A 19,987-nucleotide genomic window follows, 5' to 3' on the forward strand; every position below is an offset into this window, starting at 1 on the left:
TTCTTGGTTTTCTCATCATGACTTAAAACTTCACCAACCATATCAATTGTACACGTTTTAATCAACTCGGCATCAGCGAATGGCTTCTTAGCTTTGGCAAGATTTCTGATTTGCAGACAAGGTCGCGTGCTCTACTGGGGCATAGGTCAAGTGTACGGTGTGGGATGAGGTTAAAATAAATTACAGCAGCGCGCGCTTTAATTACGTTATGACAGGTGCGTTCACGTAAGTGCCAATGGGTCGGCGCGGTCCAGACATTTGGTTCTCGCGGTCTGGACCTGGCCCGCAGTCCGCCTATTCGGGTTGTCTGTCCTAGATGATGGAGGGTTCTTAATGATAGATGCCACCTTTTCATAGTATTGTCTTTTGAAGATGTCCTCCACGCTAGGGAGTCCAGTGCCTATAATGGAGCTGGAGCTGGCTGAGTTTACAACTTTCTCTGATCCTGTGTGTTGTCCCTCCATACCAGATGCGATACAACCAATTAGAATGCTCTCTGTAGAAATTTGCTAGTCTTTGGTGACATACCAAATCTCCTCAAACTCCTAATAAAATATAGCCGCCGTTGTTTCTTCTTTGGAATTACATCAATATGTTGGACCCAGGATTGATCATTAGACATACTGACATCATGGAAATTAAAACTGCTCACTCTTTTCACTGTTGATCCCTTGATGAGGATTAGTGTGTTTCCTCCACTTCCCCTTCCTAAAGTTCACAATCAATTCTGAGGTCTTACTGACATTGAATGCAACAAAGCTGTTGCAACACTGACCAGCTGATTGATCTCACTCCTGCTTGCCTCAACACCATCTGAAATTCTTCCACAAATGATGCCTTTTCCACTGCATGGTTTCAGTGTTATTTTTACTGAGAGCAGGGGGGAATTGGGCATACAGTGGCCTGTATCTACAGCATTTTGTTTTTCCTTCATAAGCACCTACCATATATCATGCCTCACACCTAAGGAGTTTTCATGGTTTTGCTTCATAAATATCCTTGAGTAGAATTCATTCCGCTGTGTGATTGAGTAAAGCCACTTCTAACTTACTAAAGATGTCACAATAAATCTTGAGTTTTACAATATTTACTCAGGTTTTAAATATGAAATAATATCTTACACAAAGCATCATTTCTAATATGAAATAATGCCTCATATCCTGCTTTAGATTCTTTACCTGGGCACAGATTCCCAATCCAGGAGTTTGGTTTATGCTTCTCTTCTGATAAATACATTAAATAACTGACTTCACAGCTATCCAACTTTGCAACGATTTACTGCCCATTTCTCTCATTCACCCTTGTTACCACCCACTGACTATACCTGCCCTAAACCATTTACTATTACTCTACCCAACATGTTCAAACATCCAGTGTCATACAAACCTGTCCATTTACTCGGAGTATCAAATCACTTGCTTTGATTCCATCCTACAGACACTTAAATCAATTCCCGCAGTATCTGCTGCCGTAACAACAGTAATCAATCAAAGCTGTCATTTCAACTGTTCATCATCCAAACTATTCAGTAATCTCCAAAGTGCTAATATGTTCCTTCCCAAAGCCATTCATAATCTAAACCTTGCATACCCATCACATCAGCCTCCTTTCCATTCCTTCCTTCGGACCTCCTCAAACTTTCCACAGATTCAAGGCCACTGAACAACTACTCAATTCCCAACTGAATGTTACTATTCTGCAGGGTTCAGTTATCCAGGTGTACCAGTAGTAGGCCTTAACCTCCTCCATGTATTCAGCATTCTTTTTCTAATTTATACTAATTCAAACTGATAGCCCAAATCCTTAATATTGCCTTTTCTTCACTCTTCCTACCAATGAAACCAATTTTTACTATCCTGCAGGGTTCACACAAACTACTCATTATGGTTGTCCAGACAGTAATAGGCCTTACCCTCCTCAATCTATTCAGCATTTTTTTTTAAATTTGTACTAATTCAAGCTATTCTGATAGCGAAAATCTTCTTTCCAAAACTATCTTCAAACCACTCTTCTTACAAAAAAAAACAACGCAGTCCATGAAATTGTATTTACCATCACGTATTGCCACCAGTCCAAGAAATATTCTGGATTTGCTTCCATAAAATATATGGATGCACAATAACAAAGTATTCCATATGTGCATTATTTTTCATCATGTTTTTGTATGATAGTGTATGCAGTGGCACATACAGTTGCAAGAAAAAAGTTTGTGAACCCTTTGCAATTACCTGGTTTTCTGCATTAATTACCCAAAAAATGCTGCCTGATCTTTATCTAAGTCACAGTAATAGACAAAAACAATCTGCCTAAATTAGTAACACACAAGCAATTGTACTTCTCGTCAATACTAAGGACACCATTTAAACATTCACAGTCTAGGTTCAAAAAAGTATGTGAACCTCAAGAGTAATGCCTTTTGCAAAAGTTATTTGGAGTCGATGAATGCTGAAGGGGGTGAATAAGAACCCAAGGGTAACCACAAAAGATCTTCAGAAATCTCTAGAATTTGCTGAAGTTTCTGTCCTTGTGTTCACTATAAGAAAAACACTGAACAAGAACAGTGTTCCTGGAAGGACACAACGGAGGAAATCACTGATGCACATCTTGAGCTTGCAAAAGACCACCTGGATATTCCACAACACTTCTAGGACAACATTCTGGGGACAAATGAGACGGAAGTTGAACTTTCTGGCAGAAATGCACACTGCTGTGCTTGGAGGAAAAAGGGCACTACCTACCAACATCAAAACCTCAACCCAACTGTGAAGCATAGTGGAAGGAGCATCATGGTTTGGGACTGCTTTGCTGCCTCAGGACCTGGACAGCCTTGCAATCGTTGAGGGAACAATTAATTCAAAACTGTATCAAGATATTTTACAGGAGAATGTCAGGGTAGCGGTCTGTCACCTGAAGCTTAACAAAAGTTGAATAATGCAACAAACAATGATCCAAAAGACAAGAGTAAATCAGCAAAAGAATGGTTTAAAAAGAAGAAAATGTGTGTTTTAGAATAGCTAAGTCAGAGACCGAACCTTAACCCAATTGAGATGCTGTGACATGACCTGAAGAGAACTGTTCATGCACGATATCCCAGAAATATTGACCAACTAAAAGTTTTGTATGGAGGAATGGTCTAAAATTCATCCTCGCCATTGTGCAAGTCTGATCTGCAGCTACAGGAATCATCTGGTGGAGGTTATTGCTGCTAAAGGAGATTCTACCAATTATTAAATACAAGGATTCACATACTTTTTCCAGCCTGGACTGTGAATGATTAAACAATATGTTCAATAAAGACATGAAAAAGTACAATTGTTGTTAGTCTAGACAGATTGCGTTTGTCTATTATTGTGACTTAGATGAAGATCATACCACATTCTAATGAGTAATTAATGCAGAAAACCATGTAATTGGAAAGGGTTCACAAACCTTTTCTTGCAACTATATACAACAGCGACATATTAAAATTTGGGGGTGCCATGGTTGCATAGCAGTTCGTGCAACACTATTACATCTTGGGGAAAGCAAAGTTCAGAGATTAATTCCAGCATCCTTTGTTTAAAAGAAAAAGTCTGTCTGTTCTTCCCATGTGCATGTAGGTTTCCTACGGGTACTCCAGTTTCCTTCTACGTCTTTGGACTATACCAGATAGTTGGCTAATTGGTCATTGTACATTGCTTTGTGATTAGGCTAGGGTGTAATAGGTGGGTTGCTGGCCATCACAGCCCAATAGACTGGAAAGGCCTGTTCTGCTCTGTATATTAAACGACAAAGTAGAATTGATGCATACTTCCAGTGGGGATTGCAGAAGGTGAGGCTGAAGGTGGCAATGAATCAGCATCTAGGATGGAGATTGAAAATCTGGCTGAATGGTGCCACAACACCAAATCAACACTCAACGTCAGCAAACCTAAAGAGCTGATTATTGATACAGGAAGAGGAAACCATTGATCCATCAGGGGATTCAGAGGTGGAGATGGTCAGTAACTTTAAATTACTTGGTATAATCATTCTAGGGGATCTGTCCTGGGTCTAGCATGCAAGTGTCATTACAAAGAAAGCATGGCAGCACCTCAACTTTCTTATAAGTTTAAGATTTGGCACATCACCCAAAACTGACAAATTTCAATAGTTGCACAGTAGAGTATACTGGCTAGTTGCATCACAGTCTAGTATGGAAACACCAATGCCCTTGAATGGAAAAACCTACGAAAAGTGGTAGATACAGTTCAGTGCATCACAGGCTAAATAAAGCCTTCCCCCACTATTGAGCACATCTACAACGAGCACTGACACAGGAAAGTAGCATTCATCAATGATCCCCACCATCCAAGGCCTGCTCTCTTCTCGCTGCTAGCATCAAGAAAGAGGTACAGAAGTCTTGGGTCCCACTAGACCAGGTTCAGGAACAGTTATTAGCATTCAACCATCGGGCTCCTAAACCAGAGTGGAAAACTTCACTCACCACAATACTAAACTGTTTCACAACCTATGGACTCACTTTCAAGACTGCAACTCATGCCCTCAATATTTAGCACTTATTTATTATTTTGTTTTCTTTTTTGCATACTGATTGTTTTTGTCGTGTGTGTTGATTCTACTGTGCGTCATTGTATTGACTGTGAATGCCCAAAGAAAATAAATCTCAGGATAGTACAAGGTAACATGTATGTACTTTAGTAATAAATTTACTTTGAACTTGCTGATTAATGAACTAGCATACAACTTCTTCACATGAGACTGGAAACTGTGCATTAAAATATTCCTCTTATTGTAACAAAGCCCTTTCACTCCAACTCATAATTACCAACTCCATTACAAAAAAACGACAATTTTCGAAGTCAAAGTTTATTGTCATATGCACAAGTACATGTATGCACTGGTGTAATGAACAACCTACTTGCAGCAGCATTACAGGCACACAGCATCATACAAGTAGAGATAACAAGATAAACATGACTTAAACAAAAATTCACAATGTTTACAAGAGAACACAACTAGAAAAATCCAATTTAGTGCATAGTGATTCAAGTAGTCACAGTGTTGTTAATCTGTAGTGATTCTGTTTTATCCCCATTTGATTCAAGAACTGATTTGTTAGAGGGATGTAGCTAATCTTGAACTTGGTGATGTGAGACTCAAAGCTTCTGTGCCTCCTGCTGATGCTGAAAAGATGGCGAGAATCTTCGATGATGGATATTGCCTTCTTAAGGCAACACTTCCTGTAGATACTACCAATGTAGGAGAAAGGATGTGACTATGATGTATTGGGCAAAAACCACTACTCTCTGCAGCTCATGTTTCTGTGCATTTCAATTGCATACAAAACTATAATGCAACAAGTCAAGACACTTTCAACAGTATACACATAGAAGATCGTTATGATTGCATCTACTTCTTGAGCCCAGGACATATCATTCCATGTTAATGCCCTGGAATTTAAAGCTGCTGACTCTCTCCACAGGTGATTCTACAAAGCAGACTGGCCCATGTTCACCCCTCATACCCCTTCCTACAGTCAACAATCAGCTCTTTAGCTTTGTTGACTTTGAGCGAGAGGTTAGCATTGAGCAGGTGTCCTATCTCATTCCTTTTCAGATATGTTATGAACATTTACATAATTTTAGTAAAGCCTCCTAAATACTTTACTCTTACTATATTACTGCACAAATTTAAAATGTGTGTACAGTAGATATTCTTAAAAATTTTTAATATATGGGTATCTGATGTTTTGCAACAGATCCTAGCAAAATAATAGTTGTGACAGCATGAGGCATTGTAAAACACATATGCCCATTTTGTAATAAAATCTGTATAAAAGGTATATATTTTCTAATTAGTATAGGAAAACAAAAAGAACTGGTTGTTAAGAGTTTATAAGTATAAACTGGCATTTAAGATGCATTTACTTAATAATCAGGGACAAGGTTAATTTTGTCATCTTGATTTAATATTCCTACAGAACACTCAAACGAATTAACATGGGGATGATCCTTTGCATTGACTGCCATTACTCCAGTTAATTGGGCCACCGGTTAATCAGGGCAGCTGCTTATTTGGGACAGCTCTTAAAGAACAAAAACTAATCGAGAAAGTTGTCTGTATTCTCTTTGTTTCTTTGGGACACTATACCGCTTAATTGGGACAGCAGACTAATGCCAAACAGTTTCAAACTAGCATCATTCTTATCCACTTGTGTATTAGACACTACACGTGCTTTGAGCAAACAGTTTTTCCAATAGCATCATTTGCATGTGCTTATGTTTAAAAATCAGTGATTTTTGTCACTGATAGGTGGTGAGAAATTAAGTTGCAAGACAATTCTGAACTGCGGTGTCAAGAATTCAGGCTTGGAGATGCCAGAAACAGCCGGGAGGGAAAATTAAATGATTTTATTATTTCAACAAGCTAGGAAATATGAGAATTTCTTCTTTTTTTTTTATTTTATTTTTATTTGGATAAGGAATTCACAATTATCATGTACTTTTTTCACACATATAACCTTTTCCATTTTTTTATATGTATAAAACTACAATTATTTATACATTCTTAAGTACACATTGAGATGATATAAAAGGAAAATAAACATTTAAATAGATAATTATGTACTGTGGTAAATCTAACCTATTAGGCTAAGTAATGAAATTAGTTGTTAAGAAAAATGGTAATAATAGTTTCCATACAACCCTTCTGGACCATTTCCACTGGTCCAAAATGTTGCATACAAGCCTATATACCAACCATTGTAGGTGTTTATATCCCAATTTGTTCATGCTTGTTCCTGCCCACAGACATAATTATCCAATTCCTATGTACTTATTTACTTAATTTTTTCATTTTTTTTTATCCCTTTCCCAAATCTTTCCCTCTACCTGTGTTAATTCTCTATTTTCCAAAAAAAAACAAACATTTAGACTAGGGGTGCTTATGTTAGCAATATTACTGTGTTGATGAGAAGAGCAATATAAATCATTAGGAGAGTCATCTAAAGTCTGCTCGCATTGGGGTTATATATTCAATCCATTTATTCCAGATTTGATAAAATGTTTCTTTTTGAGTTCTCAGGGAGTAAGTCAACTTTTCCATTTTAAATATTTCCAAGATAATTTCGTACCAATCTTCTAATGTAGGTGGTATTGGATTTAGACATTTTCTAGTGATTGATTTCTTACTTGCCGCTAAGAGGGCCAGCAGCAACTTTATATCTTCCTTCTGTTCAAGGAACAATACATGCCCCAAATAGAGCGTCTCAAAGTTCAGAGGTATCTGGGACCTAAGTACCTTAACTAATGTTCTATGAATACCTTCCCAAAATAGACTTAATTTAGGGCAATCCCAGAAAATATGAAAATGATTCGCCTCCTTGGAGCCGCACCTTCTCCAACACATCACATTTGTATCTTTATATTTTTTCTGATATGGGGTCTTGAAGTATCTTATAATGTTTTTCCAACAATGTTCTCTCCAAGTCAAAGAATTAGTCGAGGACCATTGAAAGCTGCAGATTTTCCCCCAAGCCTCCTCTGAAAGTACCAACCCCGCTTCTTTCTCCCACTTCTCTTTAATATACAGTGTATTTACATTTTTAGCATGGGAGAGTGCATTATATAGGCAAGAAACTGATTTACTAGGTATTGAACTGCAAGCCGAATTCAGAATCTTGAAAAATTCTAATTCTACTTTTGATAGGTCTGTATATCTACAACTCTGGTTAACATAGTTTCGTATTTGAAGGTACCTAAAAAAGTCATTATGTTCTAGGCCATGTTTGTCCTGCAGGATTTGGAAACTTTGTAATATTCTTTTATCTATAAATGAGAGGTAGGTTGTAAGACCTTTCTTTATCCATAGCTCAAATCTTTTATCTCCTCTGTTGGGAAGGAATTCGGTATCATATGCACACCATCTAAAGAGTTTTAACATGTTATTAATTCCACATGAATTAACCACCTTCTGCCATACTTTTAATGTAAGATTTATCCAAGCATTATTAAATTTTTCCAACTGGGCCATCAATCCTTTGTCAGCTATTGAGGCCTGAAGAGGAAAACTGTCAACTAATCCAAATTCTATTTCCTTCCATCTAGCCTTATATTCCCTATTACACCAATATAACAGAGGGGTTATCTGTGAGGCATAAAAATAATTTCTCAGGCAAGGAAGAACCATACCTCCTCCTTCCTTCCCTAACTGTAAGGTGTTATATCGAATTCTAGGTTTCCTTCCTTGCCAAATGAAGCGGGAAATCCATTTGTCCTATTCCCTGAATTGATTATCATCCACCTCCACCGGTAAAGTACGGAAAAGATACAATAACCGAGGAAGAATATTCATTTTTATAGTATTTATCCTTGAATTTAAACTTAAAAAGGGGATAAGATTCCATCTATGCATATCTGTTTTTATCTCTGAGATTAATGGCCCATAATTTACCTGTGACAGTGTTGAAAGATCCTTCGGCAGGGTTATTCCTAAATATTTTAATGATTTAGCTTCCCACTTAAGATCGTATGTATCCTGCAATTTTTTGGATGGTGTATAATTTAGGGACATAACCTGCGTTTTCTTTACATTTATTTTATAATCTGATATTTTCCCAAAGTCATCCAACAGTGTAAACAATCCTATAAATGATTTTTCTGGTTCACTCAGATAGACCAAAACATCATCTGCGAATAACGCCACTTTCTGTTCAATCCCTGCCACCTTGATACCTTTTACGATTTCGCTCTGTCTTATTAGTTGGGCAAGTGGTTCAATATATAGCGCAAAAAGGAGAGGAGAAATTGGGCATCCCTGTCTAGTGCCTCTCTCTAAAATGAAGGAGTCGGAGAGGTCCCCATTTATCTTAATTCGGGCTGTAGGGCTGTCATATAGAGTCTGAATTACTTTAATAAACCTTTCTTGAAAGCCAAATCTTCCTAACACTCTGTATAGGAATGCCCAACTAACCGAATCAAAAGCTTTCTCAGCGTCCAATCCTACTACCATTGTCTCTGTCTCATTCTTATTAACCTGTTCTAATATGTGCAGAGTTCTCCTTATATTGTCCTGTGTTTGTCTTTGTTGAATAAATCCAGTCTGGTCTAAATGGATTAGGCCAGGTAAAAGCTTTTCCAATCTGCGCGCTAATATAGATGTAAATAGTTTGTAATCTAAATTAAGAACACTAATTGGCCGATAATTGCCACATTCTAGTTTATCTTTACCCTCTTTAGGAATAACTGAAATAATTGCTTCTCTCCAGGAAGGTGGAGTTTCTCCTCTCTGCAAGATCCAATTAAAGGTGTTAAGTAGTAATGGGGCTAACTGTGTCTTCAGGGACTTGTACCACTCTGAGGTAAACCCATCAGAACCCGGGGACTTTCCAGCCTTTAACCTAGAGATGGCCACGTTCAGTTCTTTGACAGTTACTGGTTCTAATAAACTTTCATTTTGTAAATCTGTAAGTTTAGGTAGATCTAAAAAATTCAATACACTGTCTATATAGGGCTCATTGGGGGCCCAGGGTTGGGAGTACAGCTCTCGATAATATGTTTCAAAACTCTCTTGAATTTTCCCTATTGTACTCTCCACAAGCTTTGTCTTTGGATTCTTTATTTTATGAATTGTATTGTCTGCTTGTTGTTTTCGTAATTTATATGCTAATAATCTAGCTGATTTACCTCCTACTTCATAATTCTTTTGTCTCAGGTAAAGAAAATTTCTTTGAGTTTCCAACATATAAATATCATCAATTTCACTTTGCAATTTCCTAATTTCCTGTTTTCGATTTGAATTACTTTTGTTGCTATCTACAACTTGAAGTTGTTTTAATTTTCCTTGAAGGTCTGCTAATTTTTGTGCATTGATTTTTTTCATGTGAGTAGTAATGGAAATAATTTTCCCTCTCAGTACAGCTTTCAATGTATCCCATAATATCACTGGTGATGTTTCTCCCGTGTCATTAAGGTCTAGATATTCTTTGATTTCTCCCCTTAATCTCTCCATTACTTTCGGGTTATTGAGTATATGTGAGTTTAGCCTCCATAGTGTTTTCCTCATTTTCCTTTCCAGGATTAGAGACATAGAGACTGGGCTATGATCCGACAGATCAATTGTTGCAATATTACAGTTTTTTATCCTGAGTCTATCTGTATTAAAGATAAAGAAATAGTCTATCCTTGAATAGGCTGAATGAGGGAAAGAGTAATATGTATAATCTTTACTAGTAGGGTGTAATTCCCTTCAGACATCTATAATTCCCAACTCCTCCATCAATGAATTCACTTTCCGAGTCAGAGGTTTATTCTGAGTAACTATTCTTGAAGAATCTAATATAGGATTTAATCTAATATTAAAATCCCCTTCACAAATTACTACCCCTCGAGAACTGACCATTAGGTCAAAAATGTCTCTATAAAATGACCATTCACTACCTGGAGGAGCATAAACATACAGCAATGTTATTTCTGTACCTTCTATTCTTCCTGTGATTTTTACAAACCGTCCTTCTTTGTCTCTAGTCTCTGAAATATGTTCATAATTAAGAGTACTTGATATTAAAGTAGCTACCCCTCTTTTGTGACTCAATTTATATGAATAAAATACATGCTTAAAGCCCATTCTTTTTAATTTTCCATGTTCAGATTGGCTCATATGTGTTTCCTGGAGGAAAGCTATTTGTGCCCTCTCTTTTTTCAATTTAAACATAATCTTATTTCTTTTAATTGGATTCAAAACCCCATTAACATTAAAGGAAATTATTTTTACCAATTCAGTTTGCATTTTTCTCTAGTAGAAAAAAAGCACTCTCCTTTTCTAACCAAACAGTAAGCAATCCCTTCTCAACAGTAAACCAAGACATATAACCACACCCTAGACATTTCTGAACGTATAACATTTGAAAATTTTTCCCGACTTCCCACAGTGAGGCCTGAGCACCGACCCGCCTCAGTTCAGAGGGATAACCTCCATCTTCACCCTGTGTTAGAGGGCCCTCAGCAGTTTGAATAATCATAGAGAATTTTCTCCTATTTATGTCTCGACCATATTGCTATCATTCAAGTTATTCCGCCTAGTTTATTTTCAGTTACCAGTTTTCATTTTACTTTTAAGTCCGATTTACTCTTTTCAGTCATTTCTCTTAATTAATCTGTATTCTCTGTACATTCGCGTCTGAATATTTGCAACTTTTCCTTGTAGTTTGACACTCTGGTTCGAGTGGAGCGTCCTCGCCCCACTAACTGCCACGACTTCTGCCGAATCCTCTCCAGTAGCGACTCCGGTTGGGTGATAACTTTAATAGGTAGTCCCCGGTCCGCCAGGTCCAATGTTGCCTCCTCCACCGTAGCGTAAGTTTTTGTCCCTTCGTCGTAAAAGACTCTCAGCCGAGCTGGATACAGGGTCTGGAATCTGATGTTGTTTTCCTTCAGGACTCTCCGTGTTTCCATATATTCCTTCCGTCTGGCAAGAATCCCCGGTGCGTAGTCGTGGTCTAAACTGATTTTGCAGTTGTTCCACATGAAACCTTTCTTTTGCCATGCTCTTTTAAGCACCTCTTCCTTCGTTCTGTAACTGAGAAATCTGATCAGAATCGATCTGGGCTGGGCGCCTGCCGGGGGCTGTGGTGCCAACGCGCGGTGAGCCCTTTCTATCTGTAGGTCTTTTGCGGCCGGTATATCAAGGTTCTCTCTAAGCAGTTTCTCCACGAAGGGAATCATCAATCTGGGTTTACCTTCGGTTCCTTCGGGAACTCCGTAAATCCTCACATTTTCCCTTCTCGAGCGGCCTTCTTGATCTATTAGCTTCCACTGGAGCTGGTCTTGTAGCTTCAGCATTTCTGCTATCACTTCCTCGGTGTTTTGTAGCTTCTCTTCAATTCCAACAATCCTCGCTTCGGCTTCATCTATCCGCGAGTTAGTTTTTAGTATTTCTCCTTTAATATCTTCCAACTGTTTGCTGTTATCTTGTCGGAACTCGCGAATCTCTCCGAGAATCAAAGACAGAGTCACCGATTCCCCCTCATTATCTCCGTCCTGGCTTGCCATGGGGGAGCTAGGCCCGTCGCCTTGCTGCTTCTCTTTATGTTTATCAGCCTTGGAAGCGGACTTTTTATTCTTGTTCTTAGACATCATCCTTGCCCCTTTTATTAATATAGTTATGCAATATTATTTGTCTAAATTCGATTTTGGGGCAGTTTACCTTCTTTTTTGTCGAGAGACCTTTTCCTTACGCCGCCATTCCCTTGATGATGCGGAAGTCCTCTCGGAAATACGAGAATTTCAAGGTATCAACAATCACCTTGGAATGTTGCAATGAAAATGAAGATTTGAAGAATGCAATAGTGAAGGCATCGTATGAAGGCAGTCCATTATCTGCAGTTGGTGTCTGCACTGATTTTATTCATTTATAGTCAATCAAAAGAACAGCAGTGTACATTTGATGAATTCCTCCATTAATAAGGCCACCTGTAAGGAGTTTGTACATTCTCCCCATGACTGTATGGGTTTCCTCCGGGTGCTCTGGTTTCCTCTCTCAGTCCAAAGACATACAGGTTGGATGGTTAACTAATCATTGTACATTGTCCCTTGATTAGGCTAGGGTTGTATCAAGGGTTGCTGGGCGGTGTGGCTTGAAGGGCCAGAAGAGCCTTACTCCATGCTGTATCTCAACAAATAAAAAACAAGTAAATAATAGTTTTATAGTACTGTAATAATATTGATAGTATTCTAATTTCTGTATTTTATTTATATAAGTAATTTGGTACTCAGTTAAACTACTTTTTTAAAAATATACCTTTTTAACAATTTTCATTAAACTACAGCTAATTGGGGCAATCAATTAATTAGGCTAAAATGTACTGGTCCTGATGTGTCCCAATTGATTAGAATCCACTGCGTATATTTCGATTTTCTGTACAGCCATTAACAAATGGAAGTTTTAATTGGATTTAAAATCTGTCCAATGCACAAAGCCAAATGTCAGAGACAAAAGTTGGAACCGGATGATTTGAAACATACTTTGGCAGCTGAGAAATCTGATGTTGCAAGTTCTTCATTTCTACAAATCATAAATAAAAACAGAACAAAGCATACATATTCTAAGCTTGAATCTGCCATTTCCTTTAGACCAGATAAAAAAACTATTACCTTCAAAACACCGTGCTTCAGTCTCACTGCATAATGAATCAGTAATTTGAGAGATGCTTTGCAACATTTCAGAGCGTCATCAACCACAATCAGAGACATATTTGGATTACTTTATGAAATGAAGACCTAACAACATTTTTTGTGCAAGATTAGTATTTTCAACCTCGTGTGGCAAATATAAAAGTCTAACAAGTCACATCTGCTTGCTCAGAGATCATTTTCAACCTATGCTATAACATAAAAAGCTGCAATGATGTGAAAAAAGGGCATCTTTGAAACTCAACTACAAATGTGAGAGGCTGATCAATACAGAATGTTTTAATCATCTTCTCAACTCTGATTTGTTTCCTTTAAGCATGTTCAACACACCAAACTAAAATCCCATTAGGAAATGCAACAAACATTATAATAGTGTGATCAGTAGCAGCAAAAACTAAAACCTTAGGTACAAAGGTTCTGAAAAATTAATGAATCAACTAAATTGATCGTATGTATTTTAAAAAAGAGCTAAGTTACAAGAATTAAAATGTACATTACAGTATAGGTTATTTGATGGTTGATTAATAGATCAGGAGCAGGATACAAATCACCCAACTTACAAACATTTGACTTTACACAAATTATGCCATATTTTTAAAAGCATTTTCAAGTTAGTACCACAATATATATTCTACCAGTTTAATTCAGAGTAATGTTAGGGAGACAATTCAATGTTCTGGAAGAATTACGGCAAGTATACACAAAGCAATACGATATAGGTAGCAACAGAAAACAGATCTTTTTGACGAATGGAGAAGTCAGCTCAGAAGGTTTTCATGAACAGAACCCAAATTGGATCTTGGAGACTGCCTGTGCTAAAGGCAGCTTTAGCATTTGACCATAAACCACAAGACGCAGGATTAGGCCATTCGGCCCATTGAGTCTGCTCCACCATTCAATCATGGCTGATCCTTTTTTTCCCTCCTCAGCCCTGCTCCACGGTCTTCTCCCCGTAACCTTTGATGCTGTATGCAATCAAGTACGTATCAAGCTCTACCTTAAGTACACCCAACATCCTGGCCTCCACAGTTGCCTATGGTAATAAATTCCACAAATTCACCACCCTCTGGCTAAAGAAAGTTCTCCATGTCTATTTTAAATGGTTGCCCCTCTATCCTGAGGCTGTGCCCTCTTGTCCTAGACACCCCACCATGGGAAACATCCTTTCCATATCTACTCTGTCTAGGCCTTTCAACATTTGAAAGGTTTCAGTGAGATCCCCCCCATCATCCTTCTAAATTCCAGCAAGTATAGACCCAGAGCTATCAAACATTCCTTATATGATAACCCTTTCATTCCCGGAATCATCCTTGTGAACCTCCTCTGAACCCCTTCCAATGCCAGCACAACTTCTCTTAGATGAGGAGCCCAAAGCTGTTCACGATACTCAAGGTGAGGCCTCACCAGTGAGTAATAAAGCCTCAGCATGACATCCAAGCTCTTGTATACTAGATCTCTTGAAATGAATGCTAACAATGCATTTGTCGTCCATACCACCAACTCTACCTGCAAGTTAGTCTTTAGGGTATTCTGCAGAAGGACTCCCAAGTCCCTTTGCATCTCAGATTTTTGGATTTTCTCCCCATTTATGAAACAGTCTGCCCATTTATTTCTTCTACCAAAGTTCATGACCATGTATTTTCCAACATTATCTCATTTGGCACTTTCTTGCCCATTTTCCTAATCTGTTTAAGTCCTTCTGCAGCCTCCCTGTTTCCGCAACAATACCTGTCCCTCCACCAATCTTCGTATCACCTGCAAACATGGCTACAAGCCATTTATTCCATTATCTAAATCAGTGATATACAGCATAAAAAGAAGCAGATCCAACACTGGACCCTGTGGAACACCACTAATCATTGACAGCCAACCAAAAAGGATCTTTTTACTCCCACTTACTGCCTTCTACCAATCAGCCAATGCTCTAACCATGCCAGTAACTTCAGAAGCAGCTTCATATGTGGCACCTTGTCAAAGGCCTTCTGAAACTCCAAATGTACAACATCCACTGCATCCCCTTTATTTATCCTATGTGTAATCTCTCCAGAGAATTCCAACAGGTTTGTCAGGCAGGAGATTTTCCAGGAAACCATGCTGACTTTATCCTATCTTGTCCTATGTCACCAAGTACTCCATCACCTCATCCTTAACAATTGATTCCAACATCTTCCCAACCAGAGGTCAGGCTAGGTGGTCTATAATTTCTTTTCTGCTGCCTTACTCCTTTCTTAAAGGGTGGAGTAACATCTGCAATTTTCCAGACCACCGGCACCATGCCGGAGTCCAATGATTTTTGAAAGCTCATTTCAAATGCCTCCACAATCTCTATCGCTACCTCTTTCAGACCCCCAAGATGCAATTCATCTGATCCGGGTGACTTATGTACCCTTCAGTCTTTCAGCTGTTTGAGCACCTTCTCCCTTGTAATAGTTTGCACAATATCAAAACATGCAATTAAATACCAAACTGAGGAAAAGACAAAAATTGCAGAAAGAAATCTTTATTTTTTTAAAAATTAAGTATAATGTACAATGAGTGATCATTGCTCATTTAGGTTAGCTAACATAAAATGGCATATTACCTATAAAGATAAGACAAATACCTTGATGCCTAGAATTAATTCTGTTGGCAGTTAAACTCTGCGATACTTGAGGTTATGGCAACATCTTCATTGTCTGTAACTGCATTTATTGGTGTGAAAAGAAATCAACAAATACTTATCAAGATGGTATGCAGCAAACTGGGCAAAATAATCAGTCAGCCACAATCATTATACCATCCTTCCTTTCAGGAACAAACATATCAAATAGCATGCTAAAATATAATGATTTTATAATTTCCCAAAATCAATTCACATAAAAGACTGCCTGCCTTACCTGTAGTTAATGTTATGGCACTTCACTTATACTACCAAGATGATGTACTGACAACAGTACATCATTGACAAAATAACAGTCTTTCTAGGACATAGCAAGACCAGCACTTGCTTGCATAGAGCTGCAAATCCTACCATTAAATCCACCTTAGCTTACAGAAATTATATTTTTGTTCATTGTGTATATTGTGTTCAGAAATTAACACAAATTTGAGGTGGTTACTTATTTTGTGCTCAATGCACAAAATTAATCTTGAACTGATACAGCACTGGACCAGGTATTCGACACCAAAGCAGCTGTGAATCTAATAGACATTCCTAAATATTTAAAGTTTTCTAAACTTAAACCTTTCAATCCTTGATAACAAGAGGTACAAGGTAATTATTTACTTTTGGGTCAGATCTAGCTTGAAGAAATACTGACAACATTTGAGTGCTGAGTGGTAGTGCAGTTTGCCAGTTTGCTCCAAATATATAAATAGAATAAACAGAATGAAGTTGAATACTTCCCATGAAGTTTCTATGTCCAAAACTGAGCTCTACAGCGTAAGCCACAATGAGAATATTTGAATAAAAATGTTTTATACTCACAAATAATTAGTAACTTCCTTTTTAAATATGGAAATACAGAAGCTGCTTGTGACTTAATCAAAATTGTAAAAACTTGGCAATTAGAAAATGCTTTTCTAAAAGTTTAAACGTGAGAGGCTTACAGTAAAATATATGGCAGACTAGAATATTCTATATGCATGCATGCATACTGATAAACAGGGCTTGCTCCTTGAAGCAATATGCACAAAATGCTGTAGGAACTCAGCAAGTTAGGAAACATCTATGGAGGGGACATTTTGGGCCAAGATCCTTCATCAGCACTGGAAAGGAAGATGGCAGAAGCCAGAATAAGATAGGGGGAAGGAAAGGAGCACGAGCTGGCAGATGTAGGTGAAACCAGGCAAGGAGGCAGGCAGGCCGGTGGGTGGGGGAAGTAGAATGAAGTAAGAATCTGAGACATCTAGACAGCCTTGTTCTTTTAAATTTGGATTGTCCTTAAAAAAAAAGTAATCAGGGCAGCCTAAAAAGCTGGATCAAAGCAATTTGGCCGAACCTAAAACAACCAACAAACAATATATCAAATTAAACTGTGCAAGGTATTTTCAGTCAGAGCAATACAGCATGGAAACAGGCCCTTCAGCCCAACTGGTCCGTGCTGACCAAAGCATCCTCCCTGCTAGTCCTGGTTGCCTGCGTTTAGCCCATTACCCTCCAAGCCCCCTCCCCCATGTACCTATCCAATTAAATGTTGTATTTGTGCCCACCTTGTCACTCTATATAGCAACTCATTCCAGGTACCTACTACATTCTGCGTAAAGAACAGTCTCTTAATCTCTCACCCCTTGTACTTGTGCCCTCTGGTTCTGAAGTCCCAATCCTGCGGAAAAGACTATGACTCCCAGCTCATCCACACCCCTCATTCACCTATGCTTCAACAGATAAAGGTCCAGAATGACCAACCTCTTCCTACAACTCAGACTCTCCAGTCTAGGGGGTTCCCAACCTTTTAATGCCATGTACCAATACCACTAAACAAGGGGTCTATGGACCCCAGGTTGGGAACCCCTGCTCTAATCCAAGTAACATCCTCATAAATCTCTTCTGCAACATCCCCAGCTTGACAATATCTTTCCTGAAACAGGATGAACAAAACAGTACACAATATTTCAGGTTCAGCCTCACCAACGACTCTTGCCTGCAATTGAAGGCCAATATGCTAAATGTCCCTACTTCACCTCATCTACCTGCATGGCTGCTTTCAGTGAACTGTGTACTCATACCTTCCAGGTCCCTTTGTGCCCAATGAAAGGATTTTCTGAACAGGCTTAACAACAAAAATCAAATTACTGAATCCTAAAGTTATATTTAGGAATTAAAGTCCAAGATGGTTACTAAAATAGACACTGTAAATTCAATTACCATCTGGTCCTTTATCATAAAGGCATAACAAAAGGTGTCCATTTAATCAAAGAACTAGTTACTCACCAGATCAGTAATGCCCGCCAATGTAAAAAGACCAAGGGCTAAATTGAATTCTTCTCCTACAATCAGGTAGCCCAAATAGGGTGATAAGCCAATCCTCGCCATACATAGTAAGTTTGGAATTGTCCATGGATTTTCATACTACAAATAAATTAAAGAAATTTAGTAATTTCACACATATATACACATTCCAGATAATCAAAAGAGCCAGGTATCTGATGCAACAGCTAGCTTAAACATTCCCAGAATACTGAGAAAGACACATTAATCCTTTGTTTTCTTCAATATAGAAAGCAGTATTCCAAGTACTTCGCAGGTTTTCCATGGAACATTCAGAATAGGCTATGTTTTCTATTTCATATTTTATTGTGATGTTCAATTCCAAGTGCAACTCAATAGAAAATAAAACTACACAATGCCCGCACAGAACTGGACTGAGATCAAAGTCAAGTAGCATAGCTAAGTGGCTCGTAACATTCACACAAGTTGTTATACCAGGTAACTAACCACCTGCCCATGGCATTAATGGCCCTGCAAATCCCTGACCATTGAGGTATCGAAGTACATGCACATTACCATACTCAGATCATTTTCTTGTGAGCATACTCAATAAACCCTTAACAGAGTAAGTTCAAAGTACAAATAAACTCTTCTTGGGCTTCCAGCTGGGCACAGGTGAAGATTTTAACTGACCTTCCAATGACAAATTCTGTCTTCTTCATCAAGGAAGACAGAGAAAATGCCGGTTAAATTTGATACCTGTACCCAGCTAGAAGCTCGAGAAGAGTTTATACATCACATATGCTGGGAAAGCACTTGATTCAAGTTCAAAGCACATTTATTATCGATGTACATACACATTATATAACCTTGAGACTCGTCTCCTTACAGGCAGACACGAAACAGAGATACATAAGCATAAGAGAATCAATGAAAGTTCGCACCAACTTGGGTTTTCAACCCTACATCTCACACTTCACTGATACAATCAAATCAGGGGACCAACTCTGGTTTAATCCACTTGAAGGGACTCGTCATGAAATATTAACCGTTTATTCTCCTGAATAGATGCTGCCTGATTTGCTGAATTCATCCAGCACTTTGTGCATGTTGTTCAGAGTTTCCAGTATCTGCAGAGTCTCTGTGTTTGTATCCGTGAAGGAAATAATGTGATGTTTTGGGTTGAGATCTTCACCCAAACTAGGAATTTTACCCAAAATGTCAATCATCCATTTCCTTCTACAGGGATTTCTGGGGGTGCAGAAATTTTGGAAGTTGATACTTCAGAGAGCTGTGGAAACTGAAGAATTAATTATATCTGAGGCTGAGAGAGACAGGTTTTTGGTCTACAGGGAGTCAAAGTTCACGTGAAGTTAAAGCTAAGTCAGATCAACCTATGGTCTTATTGAAAGGCAGAGTAGATTCCAGGGTTCTCAAATGATATGTGAAATTGCCAGCAAGCCACTCATTTTACAAGCAACAATAGGCAAAAAATACCAGCCTTGCTAACAACTCTTCTTAATGAATAAATGTTACTGAACAGACTAAATAATTCAGTTGCTTTCAGAACAATATAATCCATTCTGAAGAATTTTAATTTTACTTCAAAGATTAACAGAATGATATTAATTTTCAATTAACTTAAAAAAATCAAAAATGATCATTATTTATGTCGCATACACTGGTAGACATAAGCATTTTGGTTTCCTTTCCCAAAGCTAGTCAGATATTCAAATGACACTACTGCCCGAGAAAGAACAACCCAAAGTTTAGACAATTTAAGCGCCAGGCCAGATTGAAAAGGTCAGCGTGTTGGGGCTGGAAGCGATGGATGCGCCGGTTAGCTCACTGCTCAACTAGGTTTATTCACCTCTATAATGAACTAAGGCTGTGGCCTGCAACCAACTCA

The 19,987-nt window shown here is 38.2% G+C and overlaps 1 protein-coding gene across 3 annotated transcripts in view; it reads right to left on the minus strand.

The window, feature by feature from the left end:
* Positions 1–19,987, minus strand: part of crls1 (cardiolipin synthase 1) — a 70,434-nt gene that overhangs the window by 44,317 nt on the left and 6,130 nt on the right. For all 3 annotated transcript variants that reach the window (XM_063056206.1, XM_063056207.1, XM_063056208.1), the window contains exon 2: positions 18,082–18,219. In XM_063056206.1, coding sequence (XP_062912276.1) covers positions 18,082–18,219 — 138 coding nt within the window. The remainder of the gene's footprint in view (positions 1–18,081; positions 18,220–19,987) is intronic.

The sequence above is a fragment of the Mobula hypostoma genome, chromosome 8, assembly GCF_963921235.1.
Source record: "Mobula hypostoma chromosome 8, sMobHyp1.1, whole genome shotgun sequence".
In the NCBI taxonomy this organism is placed as follows: domain Eukaryota; kingdom Metazoa; phylum Chordata; class Chondrichthyes; order Myliobatiformes; family Myliobatidae; genus Mobula; species Mobula hypostoma.